At 41.5% G+C, this 25950-nt stretch overlaps 3 protein-coding genes across 3 annotated transcripts in view; 2 read left to right on the plus strand and 1 right to left on the minus strand.

Annotated features, from left to right (window-relative positions):
• The first annotated feature begins 1482 nt into the window (after positions 1 to 1482).
• LOC139113712 (synaptic plasticity regulator PANTS) lies at positions 1483 to 3450 on the plus strand. The gene is made up of 4 exons (XM_070675043.1): positions 1483 to 2085; positions 2173 to 2337; positions 2418 to 2638; positions 2977 to 3450. The coding sequence occupies exons 1-4, from the start codon at positions 2035 to 2037 to the stop codon at positions 3017 to 3019; spliced, it is 480 nt and encodes a 159-aa protein (XP_070531144.1). The 5' UTR covers positions 1483 to 2034; the 3' UTR covers positions 3020 to 3450.
• Positions 3451 to 3480: 30 nt separating this feature from the next.
• Positions 3481 to 25950, plus strand: part of LOC139113681 (uncharacterized) — a 36989-nt gene continuing 14519 nt past the window's right edge. Inside the window, exons 1-8 of the mRNA XM_070674995.1 lie at positions 3481 to 3668; positions 3748 to 4490; positions 6093 to 6202; positions 6346 to 6551; positions 6733 to 6921; positions 7039 to 7182; positions 8464 to 8560; positions 11095 to 11259. Coding sequence (XP_070531096.1) covers positions 4309 to 4490; positions 6093 to 6202; positions 6346 to 6551; positions 6733 to 6921; positions 7039 to 7182; positions 8464 to 8560; positions 11095 to 11259 — 1093 coding nt within the window. The 5' untranslated portion in view covers positions 3481 to 3668; positions 3748 to 4308. The remainder of the gene's footprint in view (positions 3669 to 3747; positions 4491 to 6092; positions 6203 to 6345; positions 6552 to 6732; positions 6922 to 7038; positions 7183 to 8463; positions 8561 to 11094; positions 11260 to 25950) is intronic.
• Positions 7189 to 8180, minus strand: LOC139113707 (cilia- and flagella-associated protein 299). The gene has a single exon (XM_070675038.1). It carries the CDS (start codon positions 8178 to 8180, stop codon positions 7464 to 7466), a length of 717 nt encoding a protein of 238 aa, XP_070531139.1. The 3' UTR covers positions 7189 to 7463.

The following is a 25950-nucleotide window of genomic DNA, read 5'->3' on the forward strand; positions in this document are numbered from 1 at the left end:
GGATGCCGTGTTTAAGTTATTACAAAACAAGGTCGCTTTTCTCGTTATCGGAATATTGTTTCGCGCTTTCGGGATATAGTAATTCGCGTTTTTAATTTATTTTTTAAGGGATCGTCGTACAGCCCGGAGTATTCGTCGGTCCCTCGCGGAGTGTCGTTTTCTGTTTGGTTAGCCGTGACTGATAGTGCGTGCGCTACTGCACGCAATTCGGGAAATTGGCATCTGCTGCTTGAGAGATTCGCGTTACGTCGGATTGTGCGACGCGTATTTTAGTAGTTTTAAAGTCATATTCGAATAATTTTTTCTTGTTTTATAATAATTTAAACTAGGTATGAGTGATAGTGTAATAAAGTGCGCGGTGAATATGAGTCATAGTGTTATGAAGTGTTATGAAGTGTTATGAAGTGTTATGAAGTGCGCGGTGAATATTATGTGAGTGAGTGTGAGTGAGTGTGAGTGTACAGTTTCGCGTTTTTGTTTATAATACGGGGTGCCGTGTTTTAATAATAATTTAAACTGTGAGTGATAATGTAAACTAACGAGTGATAATTTAAATTATGAGTGATAGCGTTAGGGGTTAATGACAGTATTTCGCGAGAGTTTCCAGTGCGCGAAAAGATGACTCGACGACGACGACGACCTCCCATCTGAGAGGAGGAGCAGGCCCGGGTGGTATCCTGCATCGGCGGAGCAACTTTAAGGTAAGCATTAATTTTTAAATCAAAATCTTTATCAAAAAAAAACTAACATGTTTGAATTAATATTTTCCTATTTATGTTACAGTCACCGGCAACAACTCCGCTGAAGCTCATGCAGATTCGTGAGTCGCATGCTTTTTTTTTTTTTTTTTACAAATTCCTTTAACTGTCTTTATTTTAATTGTTATATTATATATGTTTTATGTATACTTATATATTTTTATATACACATGCTTTAATATATATTTTACTTTCAGAGAAATAATACTTTTTTTTTTTTACAAATTTCTTATTTAAATGTCTTTATTGTAATTGTTATATTATATATGTTTTATGTATACTTATATATTTTTATGTACATATGCTTTAATATATATTTTACTTTCAGAGAAATAATACTTTTTTTTTTACAAATTTCTTATTTAAATGTCTTTATTTTAATTGTTATATTATATATGTTTTATGTATACTTATATATTTTTATATACATATGCTTTAATATATATTTTACTTTCAGAGAAATAATACTTTTTTTTTTACAAATTTCTTATTTAAATGTCTTTATTTTAATTGTTATATTATATATGTTTTATGTATACTTATATATTTTTATATACATATGCTTTAATATATATTTTACTTTCAGAGAAATAATACTTTTTTTTTTTACAAATTTCTTATTTAATGAATTAAATAAGACAATTGTCTTATTACTTTGAATTAAAATACAGGCGCGCGCCTGTACACATGTATTACATATATTTACTTGTACTAATATTAAATTGCTTTCAGAGAAATGATGTGTAGAATGCATCAAAAATTTTTAACCACACCGGTTGTACTTGCAGAAAATATGAAAAGTATATACAACCGACAGTCCGCAGTCTGTTTAAGTGGGACGGAAAATTTTTGCTGCATTGTACATTAAAAATTTATATTACATTATATCTTGTAAATGTCGTACAATACACAATTCGGTGACTCGGATTTCGTACTATTTAAAATTATTTAAGACTCCGCGATGTTACCGAGAAGCGGATCTGCGATATGTGCCGGCGACGCCACGAAAGAACAGGACAGACAGTGTATAGGTCTGGCCTGTTCTTCTATCCGACGGCAGCCGAAACGCTGGCTTCACACGGACGAGCCTCTGTATCTGTCGCGAGGAAGCCGCGATTCCGAGTTGGGTTCTCTGCGTCCGAGGCATGATCCTAACCTAATATTACTCCTGGTTATTCAAAATTTCACGCTGCGCGTGGAATACGTATTCGACGAGTAAATAAATAATTTTATTTATTTAAGTATCTTAAAAAACTTCACGGTTGCTTTAGCTATTATGAGCGAGACGAAAGAAGAAAAAAGACCCTCTCACGAGTACGAGTGGATGGTATACGAAGCGTCTTTTTTTTCGTATTACTTTTTTGTATTACTTTTCGTTGGTTATCTCATTAATTTGCATTTTTGTCTCCGGCAGCTGAGGCCGTGCATGGTTTATAAGGACGAGTACGATGAATGCACCAGCGTAAGAGCGCGTTTCCATCAGTATTTCATATTTGGCGAGACGCTCGATTGCAACCAGTGGAAGACCGATTACAACAACTGCTACCAGTGGCAAAAGTACAAATCTGAAGAAGCATATGTACGTAGGTTGCCACGTGCATCTCTGTGACGAAGCGTCTGAACGAATCGTGATAATAATCAGAACATGATCTTTTGCAGGATCAGCTGCTCAAGAGTGAGAAGGAACGAAGGGCGAAGCGACTACATGCACATTATCAGAACGATGTCTGGGAGAAAAGAGAAAAGCCGCCAGAGAACTGGAACGCTCCTCTGCCTGAGTGGATGCAAAAGGAGTTCCAGAACTCGTATCTGCACATACGAAATGAGGAAATGAAGAATGGCTCACAGGAATCACTTCTTGACAGCAGATGCTCTATATCGTAACAGCAGTTTTCCCATATTGACTCTCAAGTGGAACACTATTCTGGCTAATCTTTATTTTGACATAAACCTTGGGATTTAATGTATGTAATTTAAAACATTTTCTTTTAATTGATAGGCATAAAAAATATATTAAAGATATTTAAAAATAATAAAAGAAAGTTTCTAAAAGTTTTAACTTTTGAAAATCATGTTGGATTAAGTAACTTGGTGTTCCATTTGAGAGTCAAGATTAGTTCCTGTACATAGGTATTTATTATTTAAGTTGAGTCACACGTGTACAATAGTACATGTATGTAAAGTTTTGCAGTCTGAGAGTAAAGAAGTGTTATAACAGGATTTTTTTATCGTCGCAAACAACTCTACGAGGATCGACCTGAAATCTGCAGTTACAAAACCAATTTTGGATCAAAGCGCCCTTTTTATCCCTCTCCCAAAGGAAGAAGAAAAGGGTAAAAACCCAATGATAAATTTTTATGTAGATTCTATTGCAGCATTTTTCATTTATTTTTCACGAAAGAAATTCATATAAAAAAATTTATTATAACTCATACATTTTTTAAAACTTAAATCACAGTAAGAATAATTAGAATTGTTTAATCTAAGATTTGATAATACAAGGGAAGGTTTAAGAAATCTAAGCCGAAAGGTTACGCTGTTAATTTTTATTCATCTTTAATGTACATTTGTAAAATTTGTTTTAATATTTGAGCTTACAATCTACGTCTTTTTTTAATTTCATTATCGAATGCGTGTTTATTTTGAGTGATTAATTCAATAAGAGAGTTTGTTTCATATAAAAATTCTTTTTTATCGGACAACAGGTTTCCGATTAAATTGATTGGAGCTTAATTGAAGTAAACCTAAAGATTTGAAGCAAAGCAAGTAAATCTGAACGTAAAATACACGCGCTTGGAGACTGCAATTGCGTCTGCGCGAAGCGTGTCCGCCTTGAACTCCGCAACTAGCGCAAGATCTTGCATTTAGTCAGTCAGCGGAACTACGCAAAGTCGTTAGCGTCGGTGATCGGTAAGCTCGCGGGCGTCGGATGTGCACAATCGCCAGCGAACGTATCTCCAGGTGATCTAATTGTAGATTTTTGCCATAGGAAACTGCGCTGAGTGACGGAGACTAGACGGCAGAACCGAAAGACGCGAGAGCAAGCAGGACGCTTTGAACGTCGCGGCATTGCCTCCACCACCACTTTTCATCGGTGTCTTTCCCGACCATGCCGCTCACTCTTCTTCCGTCCTACATACGCTAACGTACTCCGCGCGTACGCGACTACGTACGTGCGTGTGACTCGTACGCGTCCGCAGTGGCCAGCCGAGTGCACGACAGTGTGTGTGTCGCGATGCGGAGGACGCTCCGGTGAATGAATGACATAACTTGCGTATAAATATCGCTCATCGGGCCTTGTGTGCGATTCGACACCCTCAGACTTGGGCGGAGGAGTCGTCGGCAACGGCGTCGGTGCTAGATAGTAAGCCGTGGTACTCGAGACCGCGACGGTTACGTGCACGTTCGACGCGCGGCGTCGAGCGGCGCGAAATTGCGCGGAGGTGCGCGCGCCCGCAACGGCGGAACGAAGCGGAACGCGGCGGGCTTCTGAGCGAAGCGGTGCGCGGTGGCACGTGTGTTTACGAGCGTCCACAAGGCACGAGCGACAATGGCCGCGGATTGCATCGCCGACGGCGACTACCTCGGCAAGTACTCCTGCTTCTTCGCTGAGTTCAACGCCAGAGTCAACCCGGACGACCAGCTGCCGGTGAAGGTGAACGTCTACGACGTCAGCGAGAGCGAGCTCGTCGGCGAGATCATCAGCGTCACTCTTCAGTACCTCAATCGAATGTAAGCGCCTTCTTGCTTTGGGGTAATTGTCGCGTGGGAGTGGTGATGCGCCGTCACGCGTCTTTCTCTTCCTATGCGTGTGCGTGTCTATGCACGAAGCTACGCTTGTCGTGTGCGTTTGACATTCCGCCGTGATGCCGAAATCCCGCTGATTTCGCGTTTACCCGACGCGTGAGGTGATCGCGTTCTATAGCGTAAATACCGTAAAAAACATATATTACTGTAACAGATGTAAAATTACACTAACAAATTTAGCAATTTGTACAAATAACGATTGCAAAAGTTTTATTTGTGGAATATAAAAAATATGTAAAATTACATGATTTTTTTAAATATTGATAGTCTTATAGTGTAATTTTACATTTGCCATAGTGGTTAAGTTTCTCGAGAAACACAGGGGATATTTTAAAATAATTCAATTTCAATCGTGATTCATTCATCGGTGTGCCAATTTCAATTTACTTCTCTCTATCGACTCATCGTTCTAAAAGTGACGCTTTTTTTTAATTAAATCTTTTATTAATATTTAGCTGATTTTATATCGTTTTATGCGATAAATTGTTCGCTGAGTAATTGATCATCGATACCGATGCAATATTAAGAGTGAGAAAGTCAATTTATTTATGCAGTAGATAATTAGAAGTCAAAGATTGTCAATAATTTTGAATCTCCTAATCTTTCATAGAAACTTTTTAAGTTAAAATTAATTTTTTATTCAAATTTGATGGAAATATTAAATATTAACTGCGTATTTTATTATATTTGTTATATATTTTTCGTTATACAAGCATTTTATTGCATTATTTTTAAATTAGGAAGAAAAAGTTACGATATATTTTCTTTTATTAAACTTTTATTATCTCAGAAAGCGCGAGTCACTGCAACTGTAGCGTCGAAGTACTCGGGTTCTCTTGAAGTCGCGAGAAAATTGTGTGAAAAAACCGTAGGCACGCAAAAGAGTTACGCATAGCTGCGCGGTGCATCACGCGAACAGGAAACGCGGGATTACATAAGAAATTAGCCCTCTCGAACCGCGGATTCGTCGAAGGAGCAAAACGACCGGATTGTCATGAGATGAAAGCTCATGAGATGAAAATTTTCGTGCTTATCTGTCTTAACGGTAACCGTCACCAACTATTGCCGCCCATCGTCGTTGTTATCACACATCAAACGAAAAGGATAAACTATACGCGCGATATGCGATATGCGATACGCAAGAGATACTGGAGTTTGCTCGTCTTTTTTACTTGCAGCATATATACTTCCTTGTAATTATTTTTTTTTTTTTCTTTCTTTAAATCATGAGTTATATGCCTACACACGTAATTTTGTGAATAGACAATCAGATTTTTGTCTCTTTTTATTTAACAAATTAGCTTTAGTATTTTTTCTAAGATATAAATTTTAACTTGCAAGCAGCTCTTACAAGGCCACCGTTAATGCAGTTAATAAATAAGGAAATCAATACTTCCATATTAAAAAAAAAAAAAAGAAACCGGCTGTAGATCGATTAAAATGTATATCCGTATCTGAAACATCAGCTTCGTTTTGTAGATAATTCTTGGAAATGGAAAGACGATAAAGGTATGCTGTTGGTTTCAGATACTGTCCACCAAGCTTGCAGTCTTACATCGCACGTCTCGTGATACAGGCTATCAAATCAACATGCAAGAAACAACCGCAGAACTGTGGGCTAAGGCAGCAAGAAAAAAGTAATAAATATTTGTAAAAAAAAATATGTGATAAATATAAATCGTTTATTTGTTAACGTAGACAGTTGACTTCTCAACGTTCTAGTTTTAATAGAATTAATGAGTTGCGATATTCGAGATAATAAATGTGTTATTTTTTTTAGCGTACGCTCCTTTGAAGCTCATGCAAGCCGTCACGAACGAGGTGAACGAGATCTGCAGGCGATATTTAGATAACAGCAGACTGGCCCTCTTGCCACCGCCTTCGTCAACGCCGCAAGTAACAGTCGGTGCTATCAGAAATGCAAGAAGAAAAATGGAAGACCGGCACATGATTCTACATGACTTGAACACCATGTTTAATAAACAGGTAAAGATCTCGTTGACAGTTTACAGTAATTCAGTTAATGATTTACTGGATATATTAATACTAAAATAATAAGCATTAATGTACGTGTCAACATTTATTGATAATTACATTTGAAATTAATTAAGTCCAATGTTGTAGAAATTATGCGTGTATGAACTGATATTTGATTTTTATTTTTCAGGACGACAATGTTGTGGATTACTACGCTGTGTTTGACGGCCACGGTGGACAGGACGCTGCAGCGTATTGTGCAACACATTTACATCAATATTTGGTCGAGAGTGAGTATTATCCTACGGATCCAGAGCATGCGTTGCGTGATGCCTTTTCAACTACCGACGCGCAATTCATAGCGAAATCGAACACGCAGGTGAATGTTTTTTATGTGAAATTCATATATTTAACAGTATATATTGTTAGATTTATATTTAAATACTAATTTATTAATTTTGCCACTGATAATTTCATCGATTGCATTTCATTACAGAAATTAAGTGGCGGCACTACCGCGGTGTGTGCATTATTAATGAATAAGAAGTTGTACATCGCTTGGGTCGGCGACTCCATGGCCTCGCTGGTTTCACGTGGCAACGTAAAACAGTTAGTGAATCCTCATCGGCCCACGAGAGGCGTAAGTAACCTAGATTTCCTATTTCCTTTAATAGAATAAAATGTGAAATGTAAGGTAATTCCTCGTTTCGTTTCTCGATACGTCCTACTTTTACAATATACTTCACTTTAATATTTATAGTCATTCTCGGTGCGAAACTAATTTAACTTATCGATTAAATCAATAATTCATCGCTTCAAAAATCTCATTTTAAGTTCAATTGAGATTTTAATTTTAATTTTTGGCGTTTAGCAGACTGTTTGTTTAAATGTCATTCGTAATATTAAATGATATCGACATCTCTAATTTATGTATGTTATTTTGCTTTGAAGCATATGATCGTACAATATCACGTGCTTGTAAAAGGGACAACGTATCCGAACTCGCGTGGTCCGCACGCCGGGCGATGGCGCATCTGGATCGACGGCAATTATCCGTCTGTCGTGAATATTTTTCAGCAACAGGCCGCGCTCGGGATCTACAATCGGCGTGTAATTACGGGTTTCATTCAGACACGTCCTTCCCGTTCGCCAGTGATAGTACGCGAGATCTCGTCTGAGCGGCGACAATTTTCTTTCCCCTCGGTAATACGGCAGCCAATCTTCCAATTCCAGTCGATCACCGAAATCAATGTAGGCCGATTCTTCGAATTGTGTCTTTGCTACGAAGCGACGGACGAATATGATGGTCGACAAAGTTTTTGATCTATTGGCTTGCTCCCGCAGGGCGAGCTCCTCCATTAACCTGCCGACGGGCGACACGGATTCGGACACGAGCTCGTAGGGTCGGTGAATGGGAAACAGTAGATTTCTCACGGCTTGCAGACGACGGTAGAAGCTCTCTTCGTTTAAAGTCTCGCTCGTGTAACGATAACCGAGCTCGGCCAATTGACGGGCGGTTTCGATGCTTTTGAGATAATAAATATCCGCAGGCGTCACCAGCGAATCTATATACTCTTCGTACTTTTGAAACTTCAATAATCTTTTGTCACTATCGGTCTGCGTTCCGACAACAGTCATGTTTTTGTTGATTAAAAAAATATTAAAGCGATTTTATTTATAAATCAGTAATTTTACGTTATTATCGACATTTGGCGTGTATGTTCTGAACAATCGCGACGCGTGAAGCGTGAATTCAAGGTAATTTAAACGAGAGAATCGAAGTATCGACACGTTTGACGTTTATACTATCAAAAGAATATTATATCTGTTTTTACCGACAATGCAACGTGCAATATTTATCGACATTCATACGATGTGTCCTATTTAATACACGTATGTCTCACGATTTTCTTTCTTCTAGGATGAGTACGACCGAATTAAAAATCTCGGAGGATTCATCTTGCATTGCGGTGGTGTGCCACGAGTGAATGGGTTCCTTAGTATATCCCGAGCCATTGGTAAGTGATTGTAACACGGTGTATTTTTATATTCGCAAAAGAATTCAATGGAAATAAGAGAAAGTTACCTAATTTAATTTTGCACAAAGCGTTTAGAGTGTCTCGGGTGTAATCAAACAGAAGAGATATCTAACAGTGACTTCAACTATACTTTAAATTATACGACAATTAATTGAAGTCTATTTTATTAACTTGCTAAACATTACAAAGCTCACCTACCATTTAGTTTTGCTTCTTTGTATTTTAAAGTAAAAAGGTTTAAGTTTTCGGCAACGAACGACGGGGGTATATGTATCTTACATGCAATTATAATTTAGAAGTGAAGTAAACTTCATTAAAATTAAAAAAAAAATTTATTTAAACTTGAGATGTATTATTCAAAAATGGTACGTCTGATTTGAAGTCGATTGAGTTGCTAGTATGCAAATTCTTATACAGTCCATTAGCCTGCATATAAGTGAGAGTACACACACAAGGTCTCATGCGACATTGACGTTATGACTCATGGTTTTTTAAAATATTTTTTAATATTTTTTTACGGCAATTGAACGCTACGCAGATAGCAGAGCTCTGTACGTATGTATATTGTACGTATGTACATTGTCGAGAAGTACTTAAATTAATTTTAGGTATAAGTGTATTACACACGAAAAGATAATAGTAATTAAAACTTTAAAAAATAATAAAAATCAAGCGTCGACGAAAATTCTCTTTGAGATCACTGAAGTTTCTTCGCGGTTTAAATAATTTCTCTAAGAAACTTAATAAAAGCTGACATTAATCTTTTTCTCGGATTTGGCATCGTGTTTAGCTCTTGGGAAAGTACGTTAAATCATCGCTGTACTGAGTGCCTCGTAACGAAAGTGTTTCTTTTTCTATTTTCATTTTTCTTTCAGGGAAACTTTTCGCTTTCCACGGTCTACGAGATCTCGATTCCGCGCACGTAGCCAAAAACCTGGCTCGCAGCAACTGATCGAGATCGGTGTTGCTTTTGATGGATACGTAATACGCCGGCCAGAAGTGTTCGCCGCGTTGGCCGGAAACCTTACTTTCGGATTGACGTAATCGACGCGAGTTTTCCTGCAGTTGAGAAACATTAAATTGAAGTCACTCGTTGTCAAGGCTCGAAATTTATTATCACATCTTGCGAATACATTTGACGAGGCTAGCTGCACTGTAAAAAAAATTACATATAACTTTCAGATTGTATTAGATACAAAATTGTACCACAAAAAATTCAGTAAAAGTACCCAGATAATACAATATAAAATAATATGTGAATGTAAAATAGTTATATAACTTTGCGCATAATTTTTATAAGTTATTCCAGTACACGATTTATTTTTATATACACACAATCAATAGTGAAACTCTGACAGCTATTATTTCGGTAATTCTAACGCACTTTTCATTGTGCAATTTCATATATGTATATTAATAGTATGTATAGCGGGTAATTTCTTTTACAGTGCATGTAAGGAACGTAAGCACCCGTACCCATCTACGGTTTAAAGCGCGACCCGCGAAGACGAAGAGAGAAAGAGTAGGAAAAAAAAAGAATTCTGGCCGCGTGTCGAGTATCCTGTTGGTTCCGTTTGCCCGCTGACACAATACTACGTGCAGTTACGCTTCGGGAACGCTCCGCCGAGTGTGGCTCGCACAATTGCATGTCCGTAATAATTAAGAGACTCGTTTCTCCCATTCTCGGCTTATCTGCGAGCGCGTAGGGCTCGCGAGTCGCAACGTATCGAGGGCGCATATCAGCGTGTGATTTATCTTCCGGTTCCGGACGTCAAAACCCCACGCAATCTGTAAGAACGCGATTCCCATTGCGACACTTTAGCGATCTGAAAGCCTTTACCGCTCCATTTCGATCTGCGCCGTGTAAAATACGATTGTATCAATGAGCTGAATAAGGCCTTATTTAATGACACGCCGTCGCTACCGTGGAGAGTTTAATTAACCGAAATTAATTATTTAATTTAATTTACGGAAGTTAATTATCGATAACAATGTTTACGCGAACAGTCTGTTTGCCGCAGCGGCTTCAGCGAGCTCATTACGAATTTGTAAAAATTAATTTGCGCCACGACGAATGCGATAACTTGATTGCGTGATGCAAATACGTTTTCTCGTGCATAGGCAACCCGCGTGTGTGTTGTGCAGCCGAGTTCCGACGTGGTACGGCTTCACAAGGATGGCACGGAAGAAAAAGCGGCGTTCGGATTCATAATAACCGGAAGTGCGGCGTTGTTGCAGCGGCGTCGTTATTTAAATTAGCCGCGCCATTCATTAAACAGTTAATTATACTTAATTGCGCGCCGCGTGGCGTGTTTTTCATCTGTAAAATATCTGAATTATGGCTCTACCGATGGGCAAACCGTAACAGCTGCTGGGTCGCTCCAATCTCGATCGCGTACTTTCGGAGTCGAGCGTTCCTTTCTGGTTTTCGCGTTCGCGCCTATCAAGTCTCTGGCGAGAGCGTTGTGTCTTGATAACGGAATGGTTGCTTTATCTCGTTTTTTTTTTTTTAGGCGACGTCCAGTACAAGCCGTTTATCAGCAGCGAGCCCGAGGTGCGATGCATACCTCTCGACGGCACCGAGGACTTCCTCATTATTGCCTGCGACGGCCTATGGGACCACGTGGATCAGAGAACCGCAGCGCTTCGCGTTTATCGACAGGTGCTGCAGAATCCGAGTAAGTACGACATGCTTTCGCCTTTTACGAATTTAAGTCTTCGGCAAAACATCGATACACTAAAAAATAAAAATTACGCGCAATCCGCCAGCTAATAGACGTAGAATAATGCTAAGAAATAGGTGAATTTATTATATATTATAGTGGGCGTACGGCGGCATCGAATTGAAAATTTAAAAGACGCCGCGAGGCTCGCCGAGCTAATCGTCGACCGCGAAGTACTAAAGCCGCTCAGAAAAGAGCCTTCTTCAGAGCGCAACTAATTATTCTCTATAAGTCATAAAACTGAAGAAACTGGAAACTCTTTTCGTGATTCGCGATAACGTTTCACAGATAAAGATCGTAGGAAACGTTGAAATGCGAGATTTCGCGTGGAAGAGACTCCTCCGCCGAGGAGCGGAGGGAAAGAAATTTATCGAGCATTGCGAGCCCAACAAGTATATACGAATCGTATTCAATGTGCATCGATATGACATGCCTTGAACGTAGGAAATCCAAGTCGAATCGTCTCCATCACCGTATCACTTGTAGGAAGTACTTGAGAAAGTAGAAGAAACGATACGTCGTCCCGCCGGAGAATCCGTGCTAGAAATGACGAATCTCTTTGTAATCCAGTCTCTCCTTCTCTCTTTATATTCGTAGCCTTTACTCGTCATGCTCTGTTTCCTCGATTTCCGGGACGAACGCGACATTAAATTTGCCTGACGTTTTATGTGACGTGTCGGCGATCGGTCGACCTTCGCGTCCCGACGGTGCTCTCGCAAAAATCTCGCGAAAGATGGAATTGGGTTGAAGCAGCGTAACGTGTTTCTCCCCCCAAAACAAAATTTATAAGCGAAGATATATTTAGAAATATACGAATCGGTTCTCGCGCAAGCAAACCGTAATACTCGCTGAATTTTTCACGGTGTAACTTTGCATTGTTTACAGTTGAGGATTTATATGTAATTTTGTTCGTAATGCAAGTCGCTTTTTCTTTCTATTACTTCATCTAATGATGTGTTGAATGATCGGCGTGAGGCATTGCGACGTTCGCCTTCCAGCTAAGTTTTGTATTTCTCTTCCTTGCTGGTGCTAAAGGCCCGTCGAACGTAACGCGAACTCGGTGCTCGCCTTTTCCCTCGGACTTCTCGGGCAGGCTAGACCGATCGGCGAGGCTTGGCAGCTCCTTCGATCTTTCTCTCACTCGCTCGTTATCCGTCTACACGGCCGGCCGTCTCCCTCTCGTCTGTTCCCCGAGGCGTTTTCCCTTCGATTGATTTTTCGCAGTGTCTCGCGTCCCTCAGTTGGTGACTCAGTGATTCCGCAGTGATTCATAGTGTTTCTTAGAAGGAAGATCTCGAGGAGAGTATTAGGAGCCCGAGCCGACTGCTTTCGTGTAAATTCTCCCCGGTAAGTCGCGATAGATGAAGAATAATGAACGGAAAAGATTCACCTAGCTTGTTTTTTTGAAAAACTGTTCTGGCATTGAGAAATGGAACTTTTCGGAAAACGTATTGATCAGCAATGATCGATTCTCGTCGAGTTTTTACCTGTAAAATAAAATTGTAACTCGTAGCCAAGTCAGATAAACGATTGTTAACTTTATGGTCTGCTTTAATTCATAATTCAAGATACGGATTGTTGAATTATGCATTGAAGTTAGTCCAAGTCGTTAATTCGTCAGTCTGACGACGGTCTGAGTCTCTTAAGAGGAAGCAAGGCTATTAAGGATAACTCATAATCGATAAGTTGAGTACTCAAGTCACTAGTCTCTTGATTCCATGTATTTTTGAAGCCCATTTTATTGCTTCTGAAATCATCGTTGAGCAGAAAGTTTCTTTAGTTTTTTATTTTTTTTTATTATACATTTTTTTTTAGATTAGTTTAAGAAGTCTCGATACTTTTAACTTTTTTAATTTGCGTTTCTCCGAGCAACGATTTAAAGCATTTAACGCCAGCTGTAGCTATAAGTTTTTTTTTTTTTTTACGACGTAGAGACACGAGTCGCCTTCCGGCAGAGAAAGAATTCGAGGCGATCGGCTCGGCATTGTCGCGACAGACGTTTTCCCAGTGGCAACGGTACGTCGTGCACACTCATCGAAAGGAGCCCGGAAATCTCTCCCCTCTCGCAAAACTACCGTACTGTCCGACGTGTCCGCGAAAACATGCCTCCCCGTTAGGAAGTGCGCGATTATCGTCGCCATCCGCCGCACCGGCGCAATCTTTGTTTCGCGCGTTTTCGCACGAGGAATTCGAAGATTACGTAAATTGTTAGTTTAACCGCCGGCTCAGGACTCGCGATCTTCCGCAAAGACCACGTTAGCCGGGATCGCAAGGTCGAAAGCAAGAACCGAGACTTCGCGAACTTGAGTTCAGCCAGCTTGGATATTTGTCTGTTTAAATTTGATTTACTTTGAAGATCTTTGGCTCTCGTTTTCTGTGAATCATTCCGAGAAATGACGTAATAAGACTGAAGATATTGAAACCGATGTATTAATGGACTGAAGCGATTAATGGACGATAAGTTTCTTTTACATGCCCAATTTGATAAAATCACTTCTTACTTGATTGTAGAAGATTTAGAGAGACTCGACTGAAGTCCTCAATTCAGTCGGAATTTATTTATTCATTATTTAATGGTCGAAACACGTGTTACGTGTCTGATTCAGTTCGTTAGTTAAGTAATAACCCGGCATCCGCGATGAAAAAAAAATATAACAGTCGAAAGAAAAATTTAGCCTTGGTTGTAATTTTATTTATATTATTTATTAATTTTTTTCTTTTTTTTTAATTATTATATTAATTATTTTTAATTCAGATTACAGTCGAATCAATCGTTTCTGTCGTCTAAAAATTGCTGAGCCAGTCGTACTTATTTATTGGAAATATAAAATTGTAGCCGAGGCTAAAAGTAACTATATTCTTCAGTGCGGCGAAACGTGCCGATTCCACTTGGCGTATTTTAGAAGCGTAAAGGCCAATAGCCATACGGTGCGGTGAAAACTCGAGAGGAGAGAATGCTACGCCAAGGATCTCCGTCTCGCGTTCTCATAATTGTTAATTTGGGAAAGCGAGTCCGAGTACGCGAGCCGGTTTCTCATCCTTGCGTTGGAAATTTGTACGTGTCGCGCGCCGCGTTTGAAATTGATTTCGACGACGCTCCTCGGAAATCGCGATAGTTGTGCAGCATCCCGTAAAGGCACGTCGGAGATCCCGTCGCACTCTGACGACATCGTTTACACGACCGTGCAAAAAAAATTTTACTCATCAGAATAAATGTAGAATTATGCTGTAAACGATTTGTGCAAACCTGCACGAACAATAGCCGCAAGAACTTTGTTAAGCGCGTGAGGAAATCGGAGAAAATCGTGATTTTATAAAAAATTATATGATTTTATAAAAATCACGTAATTTTATAATTATGTATTTTTTTTTTATGCCTGTGAGATTAATAATGAAAATCGCGCGCGACTGTTATTTGTGTAAAAATCCGCTAGATTTTTTACGTTCAACACGCTCCGCTTTTAATATTTTAAATAACGTTCCGAATGACAACTGCGACACGTAACGCTTAAATTTGCAACGACGGCGGTGCCGTTAGCACGTGAGCAGCATCTGCTTAGATACCAGGACATGTTCTCGCGCAATCTGTTTCGACGGATATAGTATCTCGTCGAGCACAGATGAGTTCGTTATAGCAATTACATTATCTAACTTGCGCGATAATGATTTTGGAATATCAATTTTTAGGTATTAATATTTGACATCTAACGAAAACTGAAGAAACTTCGAAGAATTTAGATAACGGCGACTTAAAATCGCGCGAAGCTTTTTTAACCAAGTTATTTTTTTATATCCTACATAAAATAATTTTCTATTAATTTTACACTTTTAAAAGCAATTTGATTAAAAAAAATTGCATTTTAGATCGTTACAATTTTCCTTTTTTTATTGCGTTATTAATTCTAATCGTTTAATTAATTATTTATTCAACCAATACGGCTACTTAACGATTGACAGAGGATCTAATAATTATTAAATAATTTTAACAATTAATTTTTTTAGTACAAAATTTATAAGAAGACATTTGGCAATCGTAGACGTTTGTTCCTTTGCGCATCGTTCATTTTTAATTAATTACAGATAATGGTTGCGTATTACCTTATTCTTGTCGTGAGTCACCCGCGCATTTGCTGACGTCAGCCGCAATTTAGACCGATCGCTTAATCGTTATCACGAGCTCGTGCCGCGTGCGAATTTCGGGGCTTTATTTTTATCGGTGGATTACCAGCTGGTTTACAGCTTTCCGAGGCAATAAACGGCTAACGGAAACCGGTTTCGTTTAATTTTGGTTAATTGAAACCTCCGGAATAAGCGCGACGCGACTCCGGGCTCCTCTCGGGCACAGCGCATGGCAACAGTACAACGGCGTTAAAAGATCGCAATAAGGCATTAAACAAAGGAATCCGGGAGGAGCTGAACCAAGACCGCGGTTACTGAAGCGAAACGCCTAGAGCGTTTCTTCGTCTCGAAAGGATTCGCCGTAAAACGAGATTGCGAGGGAAAGACGCAGGGCGGGAAAAAGTTAGGAGAAGGGGCATCCATTCACAAGATATCGTAGGAAAGGTGAAATTTGGGTTACATCGGGCGGGCTCGTCCGTCTTATTATCTCGATCGGCCGCAACATCTCGCGAAGCGTACCTCACCGCGATCCTCGTTCCAATAAACAAAAACAGATCCATTATGCACTCGGAAACTCGAGACTTATCTCAATTAAGATGCTAATTGTCCTCCCCGAGATACCGTAGCTCTGTCTTGGTCGCATTTGTGTCAGCCATAAATCCCAGGGTTTTTTTTTGTTTTTTTTTTTTCCTCCGTGTTACGTTCGCGGGAAAGGTGTTTCGTTATTCGTTATCTGGACCGAGAGGAGCTACTAAATTGCGATCGCGAGATTCGAAGAACCGCCGAGCGAAGCTGAAATTGAACGGCGAGGCCGAGCGAAATATCGGCGGTGATTATTTTCTCCACGCAAAGCCGGCGTGCACGACCGGTCCGGCAGACCTCGTCCTCGAAAGGATCGGTCGAAGGCCACAGGTATCGCGCTCCCTTCGACCGGTCCAGCGTTGACGTCGCGGCCGGATGGCGAGACCGATCGCTTGTTTTCTCGCGGCCCGAAAAAGCGCCGGATCCGCCTCGTTGTTCCGCGCAAGATCGGCACGAAAATCATTGTCCCGCGCGTAACGAGTCTTTTGCCTTCTCGTCGCGCAAGAATCATCGACTTGCGACATCGATTCGCAACGGTTGAGACCCGCATACCCGGGTGAACTTTTTTATAATGCGACATTGCGTTATTATAGCAAATGATTTACGTGCGACGTCTCCGCGATGTAACGAGGAGCCTTCGATATCGCACCTTTTTTTTCGTCTTCGCGCCGATTCAAAAGCCTATCCCTCGAGATATCTCTCTTGGCAACGGCCTCTTTATTACCGCCGCCCGCTGTATTATTGGAAATCCGATTACCGCACGAAATCCTCGTGCACATACGCTATCTCGATCTTAATAGTACACTCATTGATGAACCGATAATCAAAGTTTCGTCAGGAGAAACTCCCTCGGCGTATTTTAATCTCAAATTATGATCTTGAGGCGTGGTATTTGGCTAATTATACGTCTCCGAGTACCCGTGAACGCGATTAATTTCCGATTGTTTATCACCCAGAAGTTGACGTCGGAACATTTTAATCGCGAAGGATTTAATTAAACGAGACTTGACGAGGAAAAAGCTCCGGACATTTTTATCTCGGCAAGAAAAAGAAAAAAAAATAGTATAAATATATTTGAAGATAAAAAGAGGAAGAAACACGCCCTTGGCAGCCGCTGCCGAAAGCAATTCGAATTCCGCCGCCTCGAGACGCGGCTCGCGAGCGTCATTAACGCCCGCCATCGCCGGGGCGTTAACGGAGCCGGATATAATCGCATTACGGCCGAAAACAAAACGCAGCCGTAGCGAGAGGCATCCGCGCGCTTTTTACGCTTATGACGCCAGCGCGGGGTCCAATTTTAGCGCGCGAGACGCTTCGCGTCTGACTCACGGCGACATTCCTCGCGTCGCTCGCCGGATGAATTTGATCTTCTCGAGGGGAATCCGGAGGAGATAACCGGGCGAAATCGCATCGGGGGAAGAATGGAAACGCGGAGCGCGCGCTGAAAATCGAGAGCCGCGCTAAAAATACGAGCCGCAAGAGGCCGTAGACTCTTCGTTTGAAGGGTTTCAGCAGCTGAAAGGGACATCTCTCGTCCTGGGAGGTCGACGACCTTACCTTTCCGCGCGAGCGGTCCGTTCGCGATCGCTCAGACTCCGCGTGTCGTAAGCTCGGCTCTTCGACCCTGACCCGCGTAATTTCGGCGACGGACGCGATTGACAAATTAGTCAGGCATCGGCTGCGTTTTAACAGCTAGATATTCTCTTTTTCGTGGTTATTTTCATAACGTAAAGCTTGATGAATTGACGGTATAAATCACATCGAGATTTCATCGCTGATACGCCGGATTTTATTTACTTTACCAATCGCGAAGTCTGTCTTTCTATTTTGCAAAATGATAAGCGGAACGCCGCTTGAAAGATAATCGACAAATGACACTTTATCATAGTTAAAATTAGATCTTCAGTTTCAACAATTTTTTTTTCTATAAAAATAACGGGGCTGCTTTTCCAGGACGATAAGAGACCTGGGGTCGTCCGATAATGCTCAGTTTGCATTCTTACGTCATGCTTATCGTTGTATCATGCTAACTGCCTTTGGCAAGCCTCATCGGGAATACGCTATTAACGACTTCCGTCTGTGACGCGCGGATGTTTATTTAGAATGCGCTCGACATCCTGAATAATAATAGCTGCACATTTTACCGAAGAGAAAGAGAGAGAGAGAGAGAAAGAGAAATATTTTCCTTTATAGCATTTTCACTGAGGCGGCGAGCGATTTGCGGTGCGAGCTTTCGCGCTTATGGTGATAATAAACCCGGTGATGTCATCCGCGACCGCCGTCCGGGAGTGGCTGATTGTCACGAGGCGTATAAAAATACATATTATGACCGGCATACGTGGTACGTGCCATCTGGCACACTTCCTTGTTCGAAGAGGGGTACTGACTGTGGAATAAATTTTTTAAAAACGCACCACGCCCGCCGTGCGTGCGGAGCTTTTCGTTGGTTCGAAGCTCTGTGAACTTTGAGTGATAATTAACACGCGATTTCGTCTTATAATAATAATAATTATTTTTTTTTATTTATTAGTGATATGAGATAATAGACTGCGGTTATGTCCAGCTCATCAACTCAAATAGATTTCGCGATGAACCCCGACTGTAGTTCGTTTGCCTGGGCGGCTCCTCATAAATGGAGAAAGCCAGAACTTGGCGAATTAAGACAGCTAGTTTCCAGTTTCTACGCCACGAAAAATGCTTTCCAAGCGCATAAACGCGCGCCTCGATCGCGGGGCAATTACGCGGCCGTCGTGTAATATGTTGATAAATTCAAAATAAAGAAAAAAGTGCCTCGAACAAACGGCGGCGCGCGATTGCGCGGATAAAGCGCGATCTTAACACGCGCCGCGGCCGATAATTATACGGCATATTATCGCCGAGAAAGTAACTTAAAGTCGGGAGATTCACAAGCGTCCGTTACGCTTGTACGATCGCGTCCGCGGTCGTTCCGCGCCGCGAGGATCGAACAAGAGCGATCCATATTCATTGCGACTTAGGTCGGGATTATTTCTTTAGCGAAGATAATGTGGACTCTGGCGTGTTTAGAGTCGCGATATATCGCGATGGTCACGCATTTACATGAATTATACCGCTTCGTGACTCGCGAAAGATACTTTAACACGTCGGAGCCGCCGAGGGAGAGATTATTTCCCGAGCATTTTTATATATTAAAAGTGTTCACGATCGCTCACTTCCTTAAAAATTAATTTCTTCGCGAGTTTCACGAACTGTCGCGACCGCCTTGTGCATGAGAATAGAAAGCGTGAAGAGGTCATTTCACTCGAAAAGTGACGCTATTGACGACTGGAATTCGTTTCTCGATCACCGAATTCCAGCGTGCAAAGTTATTAATTTAGCGATGGTATGAAAATATTGTAAAAAAAAAAAAATTACGCGAATATTAATATTAAGGCAAAACGGCCGGGAGAGAAAGGCGAGTAACTCGGACAGGCTGATTCACTCGGCCGTGAATGCGCGGTGTTCTCGAATTCCTTACTAATGCGAAAAAGAAGAAGGAATTAGAGCCAGTTTTATAGACTCTTTAGTCGACGCGGGGCCGTGAATAACACATTAATAGCCGGCTCTGTTAAATGCTCGAGTACGCCAACAAATACTCCGCTTGTTCCTGGCCTTTTTACCCTCACAAGTGTTGTGTTTCACCAAAAAAAAAAAAAAAAAAAAAAAAAGAGAGAGAAAGGAGAGACAAGGAGCAAATATAAACAAACTCGTTCGAACAGAAAATGATTAATAAGTTTCATATATAAAATAATTGTTGGCATTTAATTAATTGATTAAATTCTTAAATTACGGAAAGTAAAAAACGGGAAAGTTATATGTTTTAAAAATAATCAGCTTCTCATTTTTATTCAAACTATACATTTATAAGATGAGCTAGAAGCTTTGCTTCAATGTCGTCACTTGGCATTTTTTCCATTTTTGTTTCTTGGGAGAACATTGTTAATTACATGCTCGCGCCAATTACCGAAATACGATAATAACAGAGCACTTAGCGCGGTGCCCGCGGCGTTAAATCATACGTGACGTGCGTTTAATAAAGGTAATAACCCCACTAGAGAAAAATAATGCGGATAAAGTACGATCGTACGGAGCGGTATTTTTGACGCGCGCGAAACTTCTCGCATTAGGCGAACGTCAAACGGCATAATTTTAATTATCAATGCACGAGCATTGAAATTATGTTGCGCAATTGAGAAATATTAAACGCAGGCTTAATTTTAATTAAACGCCTCGTATCTTTGATTATTTTGGAATCAATGAATGTGTTATTTTGCATGCCACGTAAATAAATTGACAATTTTGTAATAGCTTTGCTCGAATATCATTTGACGAAAATCAAATGCCGATCAGCCGATTTAAAATTATATATTTTTTACGCTCGGCGTCTCAGTCGCTCGTTAACTCGATCAGTTTTATCGCAGCGTATCAAAGTGAAACTTGAAATCTTTTATTCGCATAGCAAGTATAAAAAAAAAAAGAAAAAAGAAAAAAAAAACTTGCGCCCGAATCGAGTGGCATCGCGATGCGTGTAATTGATAAATGCGGTCGCAATTAAGGCTCGCATTTTATTCCCCACAATTGCACGCGGCGTAAATTCAGCGTTTGTTCATCAGCGATGAAATTTTAAACTGTTTATAATAGACGGATAGTCTATTTTGCGAGATCTCGCGTGTCCTGAATATATTATCCTGAATATATTACTGGTTACAATGTATGATCGTAATATATTCGCTCGTATGTCGCACGCGAGCGAGCGGAGGACGCGTCGAGTGTGATAAGCGTCCAAAAATATTGTATTATGTGTATCATAATTATTCCGATGACTGGAGCAAGCACGCGTTCATTAATATTTTTGCGAGTGAATATTACGTGGATATCGAGAAAACTAAAAGGATTGAAAGAGAGCCTATTTACGAAATCTTATAAAATTGGAATCAGAAAAATAATTTTTATCGAAAATTACACAATTATTTTTTATGTCTCTATTAATTTTCAAACTGTCTAATAATATTTTTTCTAAATCTTAATCGACCGTTATCGAGATTATCTCTATATTTAGTTCACGTAAAGACTTTTTACTCCGATTAATTTCCAAATACGACGTTCAAGTATTGCAGATCGTGGGGCAATCGGGGCGAGTGTTGTTAAATTTGTACGTGCAAGAAAAATTACACGGTTATTTTGACTTCTAAGGTGAAATCGGAAGACCGAACGAAACGCGGACGATATATTGCGATAGCAAATCGCAGTTCGGTGCGGAATTGCGAAACTGAACGCTTCCCAGAAGTGAATGAACAATATCTAAGCCGATTGCAAAAAAAAAAATAATAAAAATATGGTTCGTTAAATCACGACTCCGAACTTCGAATCTTCAGTCATTTCGAATCATTTGCTGCCTGATCGAAGATTGGCATGTTGTTAAACGGATCGACGACGGTGCTGGCGCAGCTCCGAGCGCGGATTCCAATTTTTGCGTGCGAAAACTACCGCAACTGATGGTCTGCACGCCGCAGCGAACCCTGGCAGCTGGCAATACCGGTATTGACGTGCACCCGTAATTCGCCAATTATACCCGACTGTGTGAGTCATTCCCGCCGATCGATCGCTCGGAGCTTTTACGATATTTTTAACAAAGATCGCTAAAAATACAGCTACATACCGCATATTGCAAATCTATAAACTATACTACAAAATTAATTACATTATTTTTGAAATAATTCCTTTGTTTTTTTTTTCTTTTTCTTTTACCGCAAAAAATTAAGTTTTATTATAAAGCAGAGTTTCAATACCGGTTAAAAATGACAAGGCAAATTTTCTTTAATCAACGAATTAAATTGAGTCTTTCGCGAAATTTATTTAGCGATTCCAGGACACTGTACGCATGGCTTAAGTTTCGATTAAAGGTACTTTGCGGTGAGAGAGAGCACAGGGTTCGCTGAACAAGTATTAATGCGTTCAGAATGCGCGACGTTTCACCTTCCTACGAGGTAATCGCGATTATACCGGCCGCAATCGGCCGGTTTATCGTCGTGCTGCAACGTGTACCGTATCCACAGGTTTTCACGTATAGATCACGTTAGGTACTCAGGTGATTCATGTCGGTTGGAATGCGTGATGTGGCAATGTTCGCGCTCCGTACGGTGTTTTAAAGGTGAATTCAGATAGCGCAGACTTGCCGGCAATCCTTCTGACGTATCATTCTTAATTAATTAATTTTTTTTTGAGTCGGTCGAATCTCTTTCTTCTGTCGCTATCGTTATCCTATCGTTTAAAGAAAGAAGCTGCTTCTCAATTGCAAAAACCGTGACTCTGACGGTGTGGATTTCAATCTCGATCAAATAAAGAATTAATCAAATCACACGAATTTTTATTATTATTAACAGATGCAAAGCAGCTTTTTTCGCGGAACGAAGTTGTTTGAATTTTGGTCGAATCTAGAGACGATCGGACTCGGAACTTTTACGATGTAGGGCAGCTTTTTTTGGTCCTAACGCAACCGTCGCCCGTTACTTTCCTCCGCTTTGTGCAAGAGGCTTAATACCACGCGGGACCAGCGGAGCACCTTCGCGTTTCGCTTCTAAGGGCGCGCGGGGAGGCGACGCGGTACGTCCGCAGCACCATGCTTCGCTTCGCCGGTTCTCGCTCCTTTCTTCCATCCGTCCGTCGTTTCCACCTCCTCGGAGGGCCCGCCCGGATGCGTGCCGCGGCGTGATGCGCGGTTGCGTCACATTTCGATTCGCGCGGGTCTGGAGGGAAAAGCCCTCCGACTCGCTCGCGCCGCTCCCTCGTCCCTCCTGTATTCCTACGGCGAGCAAATCTTTGCTTCCACTTACCGCGCTATAAATATTTTCTTATTAAACATTGTCTACCAACGCGTGCCTAATGGCTCTTAATTAAATACCGCGTTTGATTCGCGGGATATTACGCAATTGGAGAACGGCGGCTCGAAGGAGGCCCCCGGCGGATAACCCCGTGATTCATCGAGCCAGCGAGGCAAATATTGAAAACCCGGCGTAGTAAAGCGCTTTTAAATAAACGCGTCCTTGATGCGGCTGCCTCACCAGGTCCGTGATCCTCTTGCCCGTCGGACTCGAACGACCCAGTTCGTTCGTCCGGCACGTCTCGTGGCTAATTCGCGAAAATAATGCGCGCCGCGTTTATTACGTTAATTAACGCCGCCTGCTAGCCCCCGAAACACGACGCGAGTCTAGGAAGGAAGATCGTAAAAGCAGGCACCGGTTGGAAACATCCTTTACAAGGCAGCGACATTGCACCGGGAGTGAACACTTCCGGTTCCCAGGCGACGCCGCGTTTCTTTCGCGCGATATATATATATTTGTGCGTTGGGTGCCTCGTTGCTCTTTTTTAAAATAGTAAAATAGTAAATGGAGATATTCTGATCGTTGTCTTAAGGCTTCTCGAAAAAACGGAGAAGGATAAAGGGACCTGTTTATCGTAAAGTTATCAACGAAACCGAGAACTTTGCTTTTGCGGCCGTTTCGAATATTTTCCACGGCAAATAACGCTGTCTCGTCGACGTAAAAGCGATCGCGCTCGTTAAAAAGGAAACTTTCTACGCCGGTGAAAGCACCGTAGAATATAATCTCGATCGGCTCAATCTTCGACGCCGCGGATATGGAAAAATACGCGCCGGTTATTTTTAATAACTCGCGTCTACGAGTATCGCGCTTCCGGAGTCTCGCAATATTCGGCTTCGATATTCGCGCGACTCGGGCGCGCCTCGTCGAGGTTCTTTACGTTGCAACGAGACGGGGATTACGAACGTAGGCGAGGGTGGTCGTGAGTCACCGCCGCGTCCTTAGGAATATCGGATGGTAAAAAAATAAGAAACGCTTGAATTTTGTGCAAAGAAAACAGGGCGCTTCCGGTAAAAGAACGATATCCGTGACTGCGATTAAATCAAACGCATAAATAAAAGTACCTCTCGTGAAAAATCGAGAGCCGCCTTTTGTTTTTTTTTTTTTGTTACCAAGAGTTTAAATTAACATTTTAATTTTGCGGACGCAGCGCGGATTTCAAGTTTTATCTTCCGCCACGGCCGTCGAGAGAGAACCGAGACCTTTTTTTTTTATTTAAATTTTTATTTAAAAAGACCGGTCGCGCGTTCGTTATAGAATGGACACCTTGTATGCACGCGGTGAGGTGGAGGCGCCGCCGACCGGCGGGCGCACGAGGGTGGCGTGAGTCACCTCTCGACGTTGGCTGGTCGGCCGCTCGACGGTGGCGTCACCTGGCGGGCTGGCGCGACGTGCGTGGCGTGTCCGAGCGTGCAAGCGAGAGGGAGCGAGAAGCAGCGCACCCGGCGAAAATCAGTCGTGATCCGCCACGCCCGGTGTAACGTTGTAACGAACGGTTCTGAACGCCGAGTACATGTCCGCGCGCGACGCCGGCGATTGAAAAAAAAAAAAAAAGAAAGAAGAGCATTTCTGAGCTCCAGTTCGCGCCAGTTCTGCGACCGACAAAAAAAAAAGAAGTTCGTAGCGCGTGCACGGTTCGTTCCCGAGTTTTGTGCGCGAATAGATATCGTTCCCGGTCGCGCGTTCTCCACCGCCAGTTCGGGATTTCAGAGGTTTGTGCTTAGCGACAGTCCAACTTCCGGTGCCGCAGAATCTTTCTCTGGTTACGCGATCGGCCCAAGTCGGCCGGGATCGTTCCTGCTTGCAGAGTGAGTCACACTGCCATTGCTGCAACTTTTCCTCCATTTCGACCCCTGCACGACCCCGCTGTCCTTGTTCCCGAGACGTTCGAGTTCTCCATTCGCGATCGTCATTCCTTCTCGCAGGAAAGGATAGACGGATTTTCGACCGAACATGCGCGAAAATATGTCTTAGAGACGATCTTAAGTATTTGATAAATGACGAACGTCTTGCTAAACTTTTAGAATTTTCGTCACGTCCCTCGGTTGTTTTCTAGTATCGTACAAGGACTTGCTATTAACTCCGATTAAGAAAAAGGAAATATTTTGAAAGTGCACGTTCGTAAATGGCGAGCACGAAATAACAAGTTGTAAAAATATCACATGTGAAATTACATTTCTATACATTGAATTCTATAAATTAAATTTCTATAATAATTACATATAAAATCACATGATCTTTTTTTTACGCGTCTTAAAAAACTCCACTTAGCTTGGAAATCATATTCGCATCGAGATACATCTTTCCTTTCTTCGGTTCAACCTACCGCGTGTCGAAGAAGTACGCGCGAAGTAAGTTAAAACCGCAGACGTTAGTTTCCGCTATGAATTCGATAAAACGGTCGCAAGGTTTTTTTTTTTTTTTATTTTTAATGTATCAATTTACGTTTTCTTTTCGCACGCGACTCCGTTACGAAAATGACATTCGCGGATTTATTCTCGAGCGTCCGACTGCCAACATTTGAGATCGTCGCAAACAAGGCGTAGAAAAAAAAAAAAAAAAAAAAAGAAAGAAAAAAATTGCTTCGCCAGGCGTTGCTTTAAAGGGCCGCTTTTGGGGTTTCACTACGTTCGTTTTCAAACCGCCGGATGTGCGGTAACGGGGTAAGATCAGGAAGATGTTGATTTACTCGGCTGCGAACTTCAAAGTGGACGCAGCCAGGCAGTCGGCTCCGATGAGCATTGGTTCAACGATCGTTCCGCGAGCGAACCTGGGTACCTACGTGTGTGCCACCTACATAATTCATATCATGAGCAGCCGTTTTCACGAGGAGAGAAGGGAAGAAAGAAAAATAGAATTTTAAAAAGAAAGAGAAACTAAGGAAAAAAAAAAGAAAAAAACTAAAGAAGTTGCGAAACGGTGCTTCGCAAAGAATCCCGCGACGCAGGATCGCGAATTCCTATCGGCCGGCCGAGCGAGATGTAAGCGAATAGCCGCGTGTCTCTTCCTCCTCGCGGTGAACACGCGTAATATAATATTTCCGTGTAAT

The sequence above is a fragment of the Cardiocondyla obscurior genome, linkage group LG03 (assembly GCF_019399895.1).
Source record: "Cardiocondyla obscurior isolate alpha-2009 linkage group LG03, Cobs3.1, whole genome shotgun sequence".
In the NCBI taxonomy this organism is placed as follows: domain Eukaryota; kingdom Metazoa; phylum Arthropoda; class Insecta; order Hymenoptera; family Formicidae; genus Cardiocondyla; species Cardiocondyla obscurior.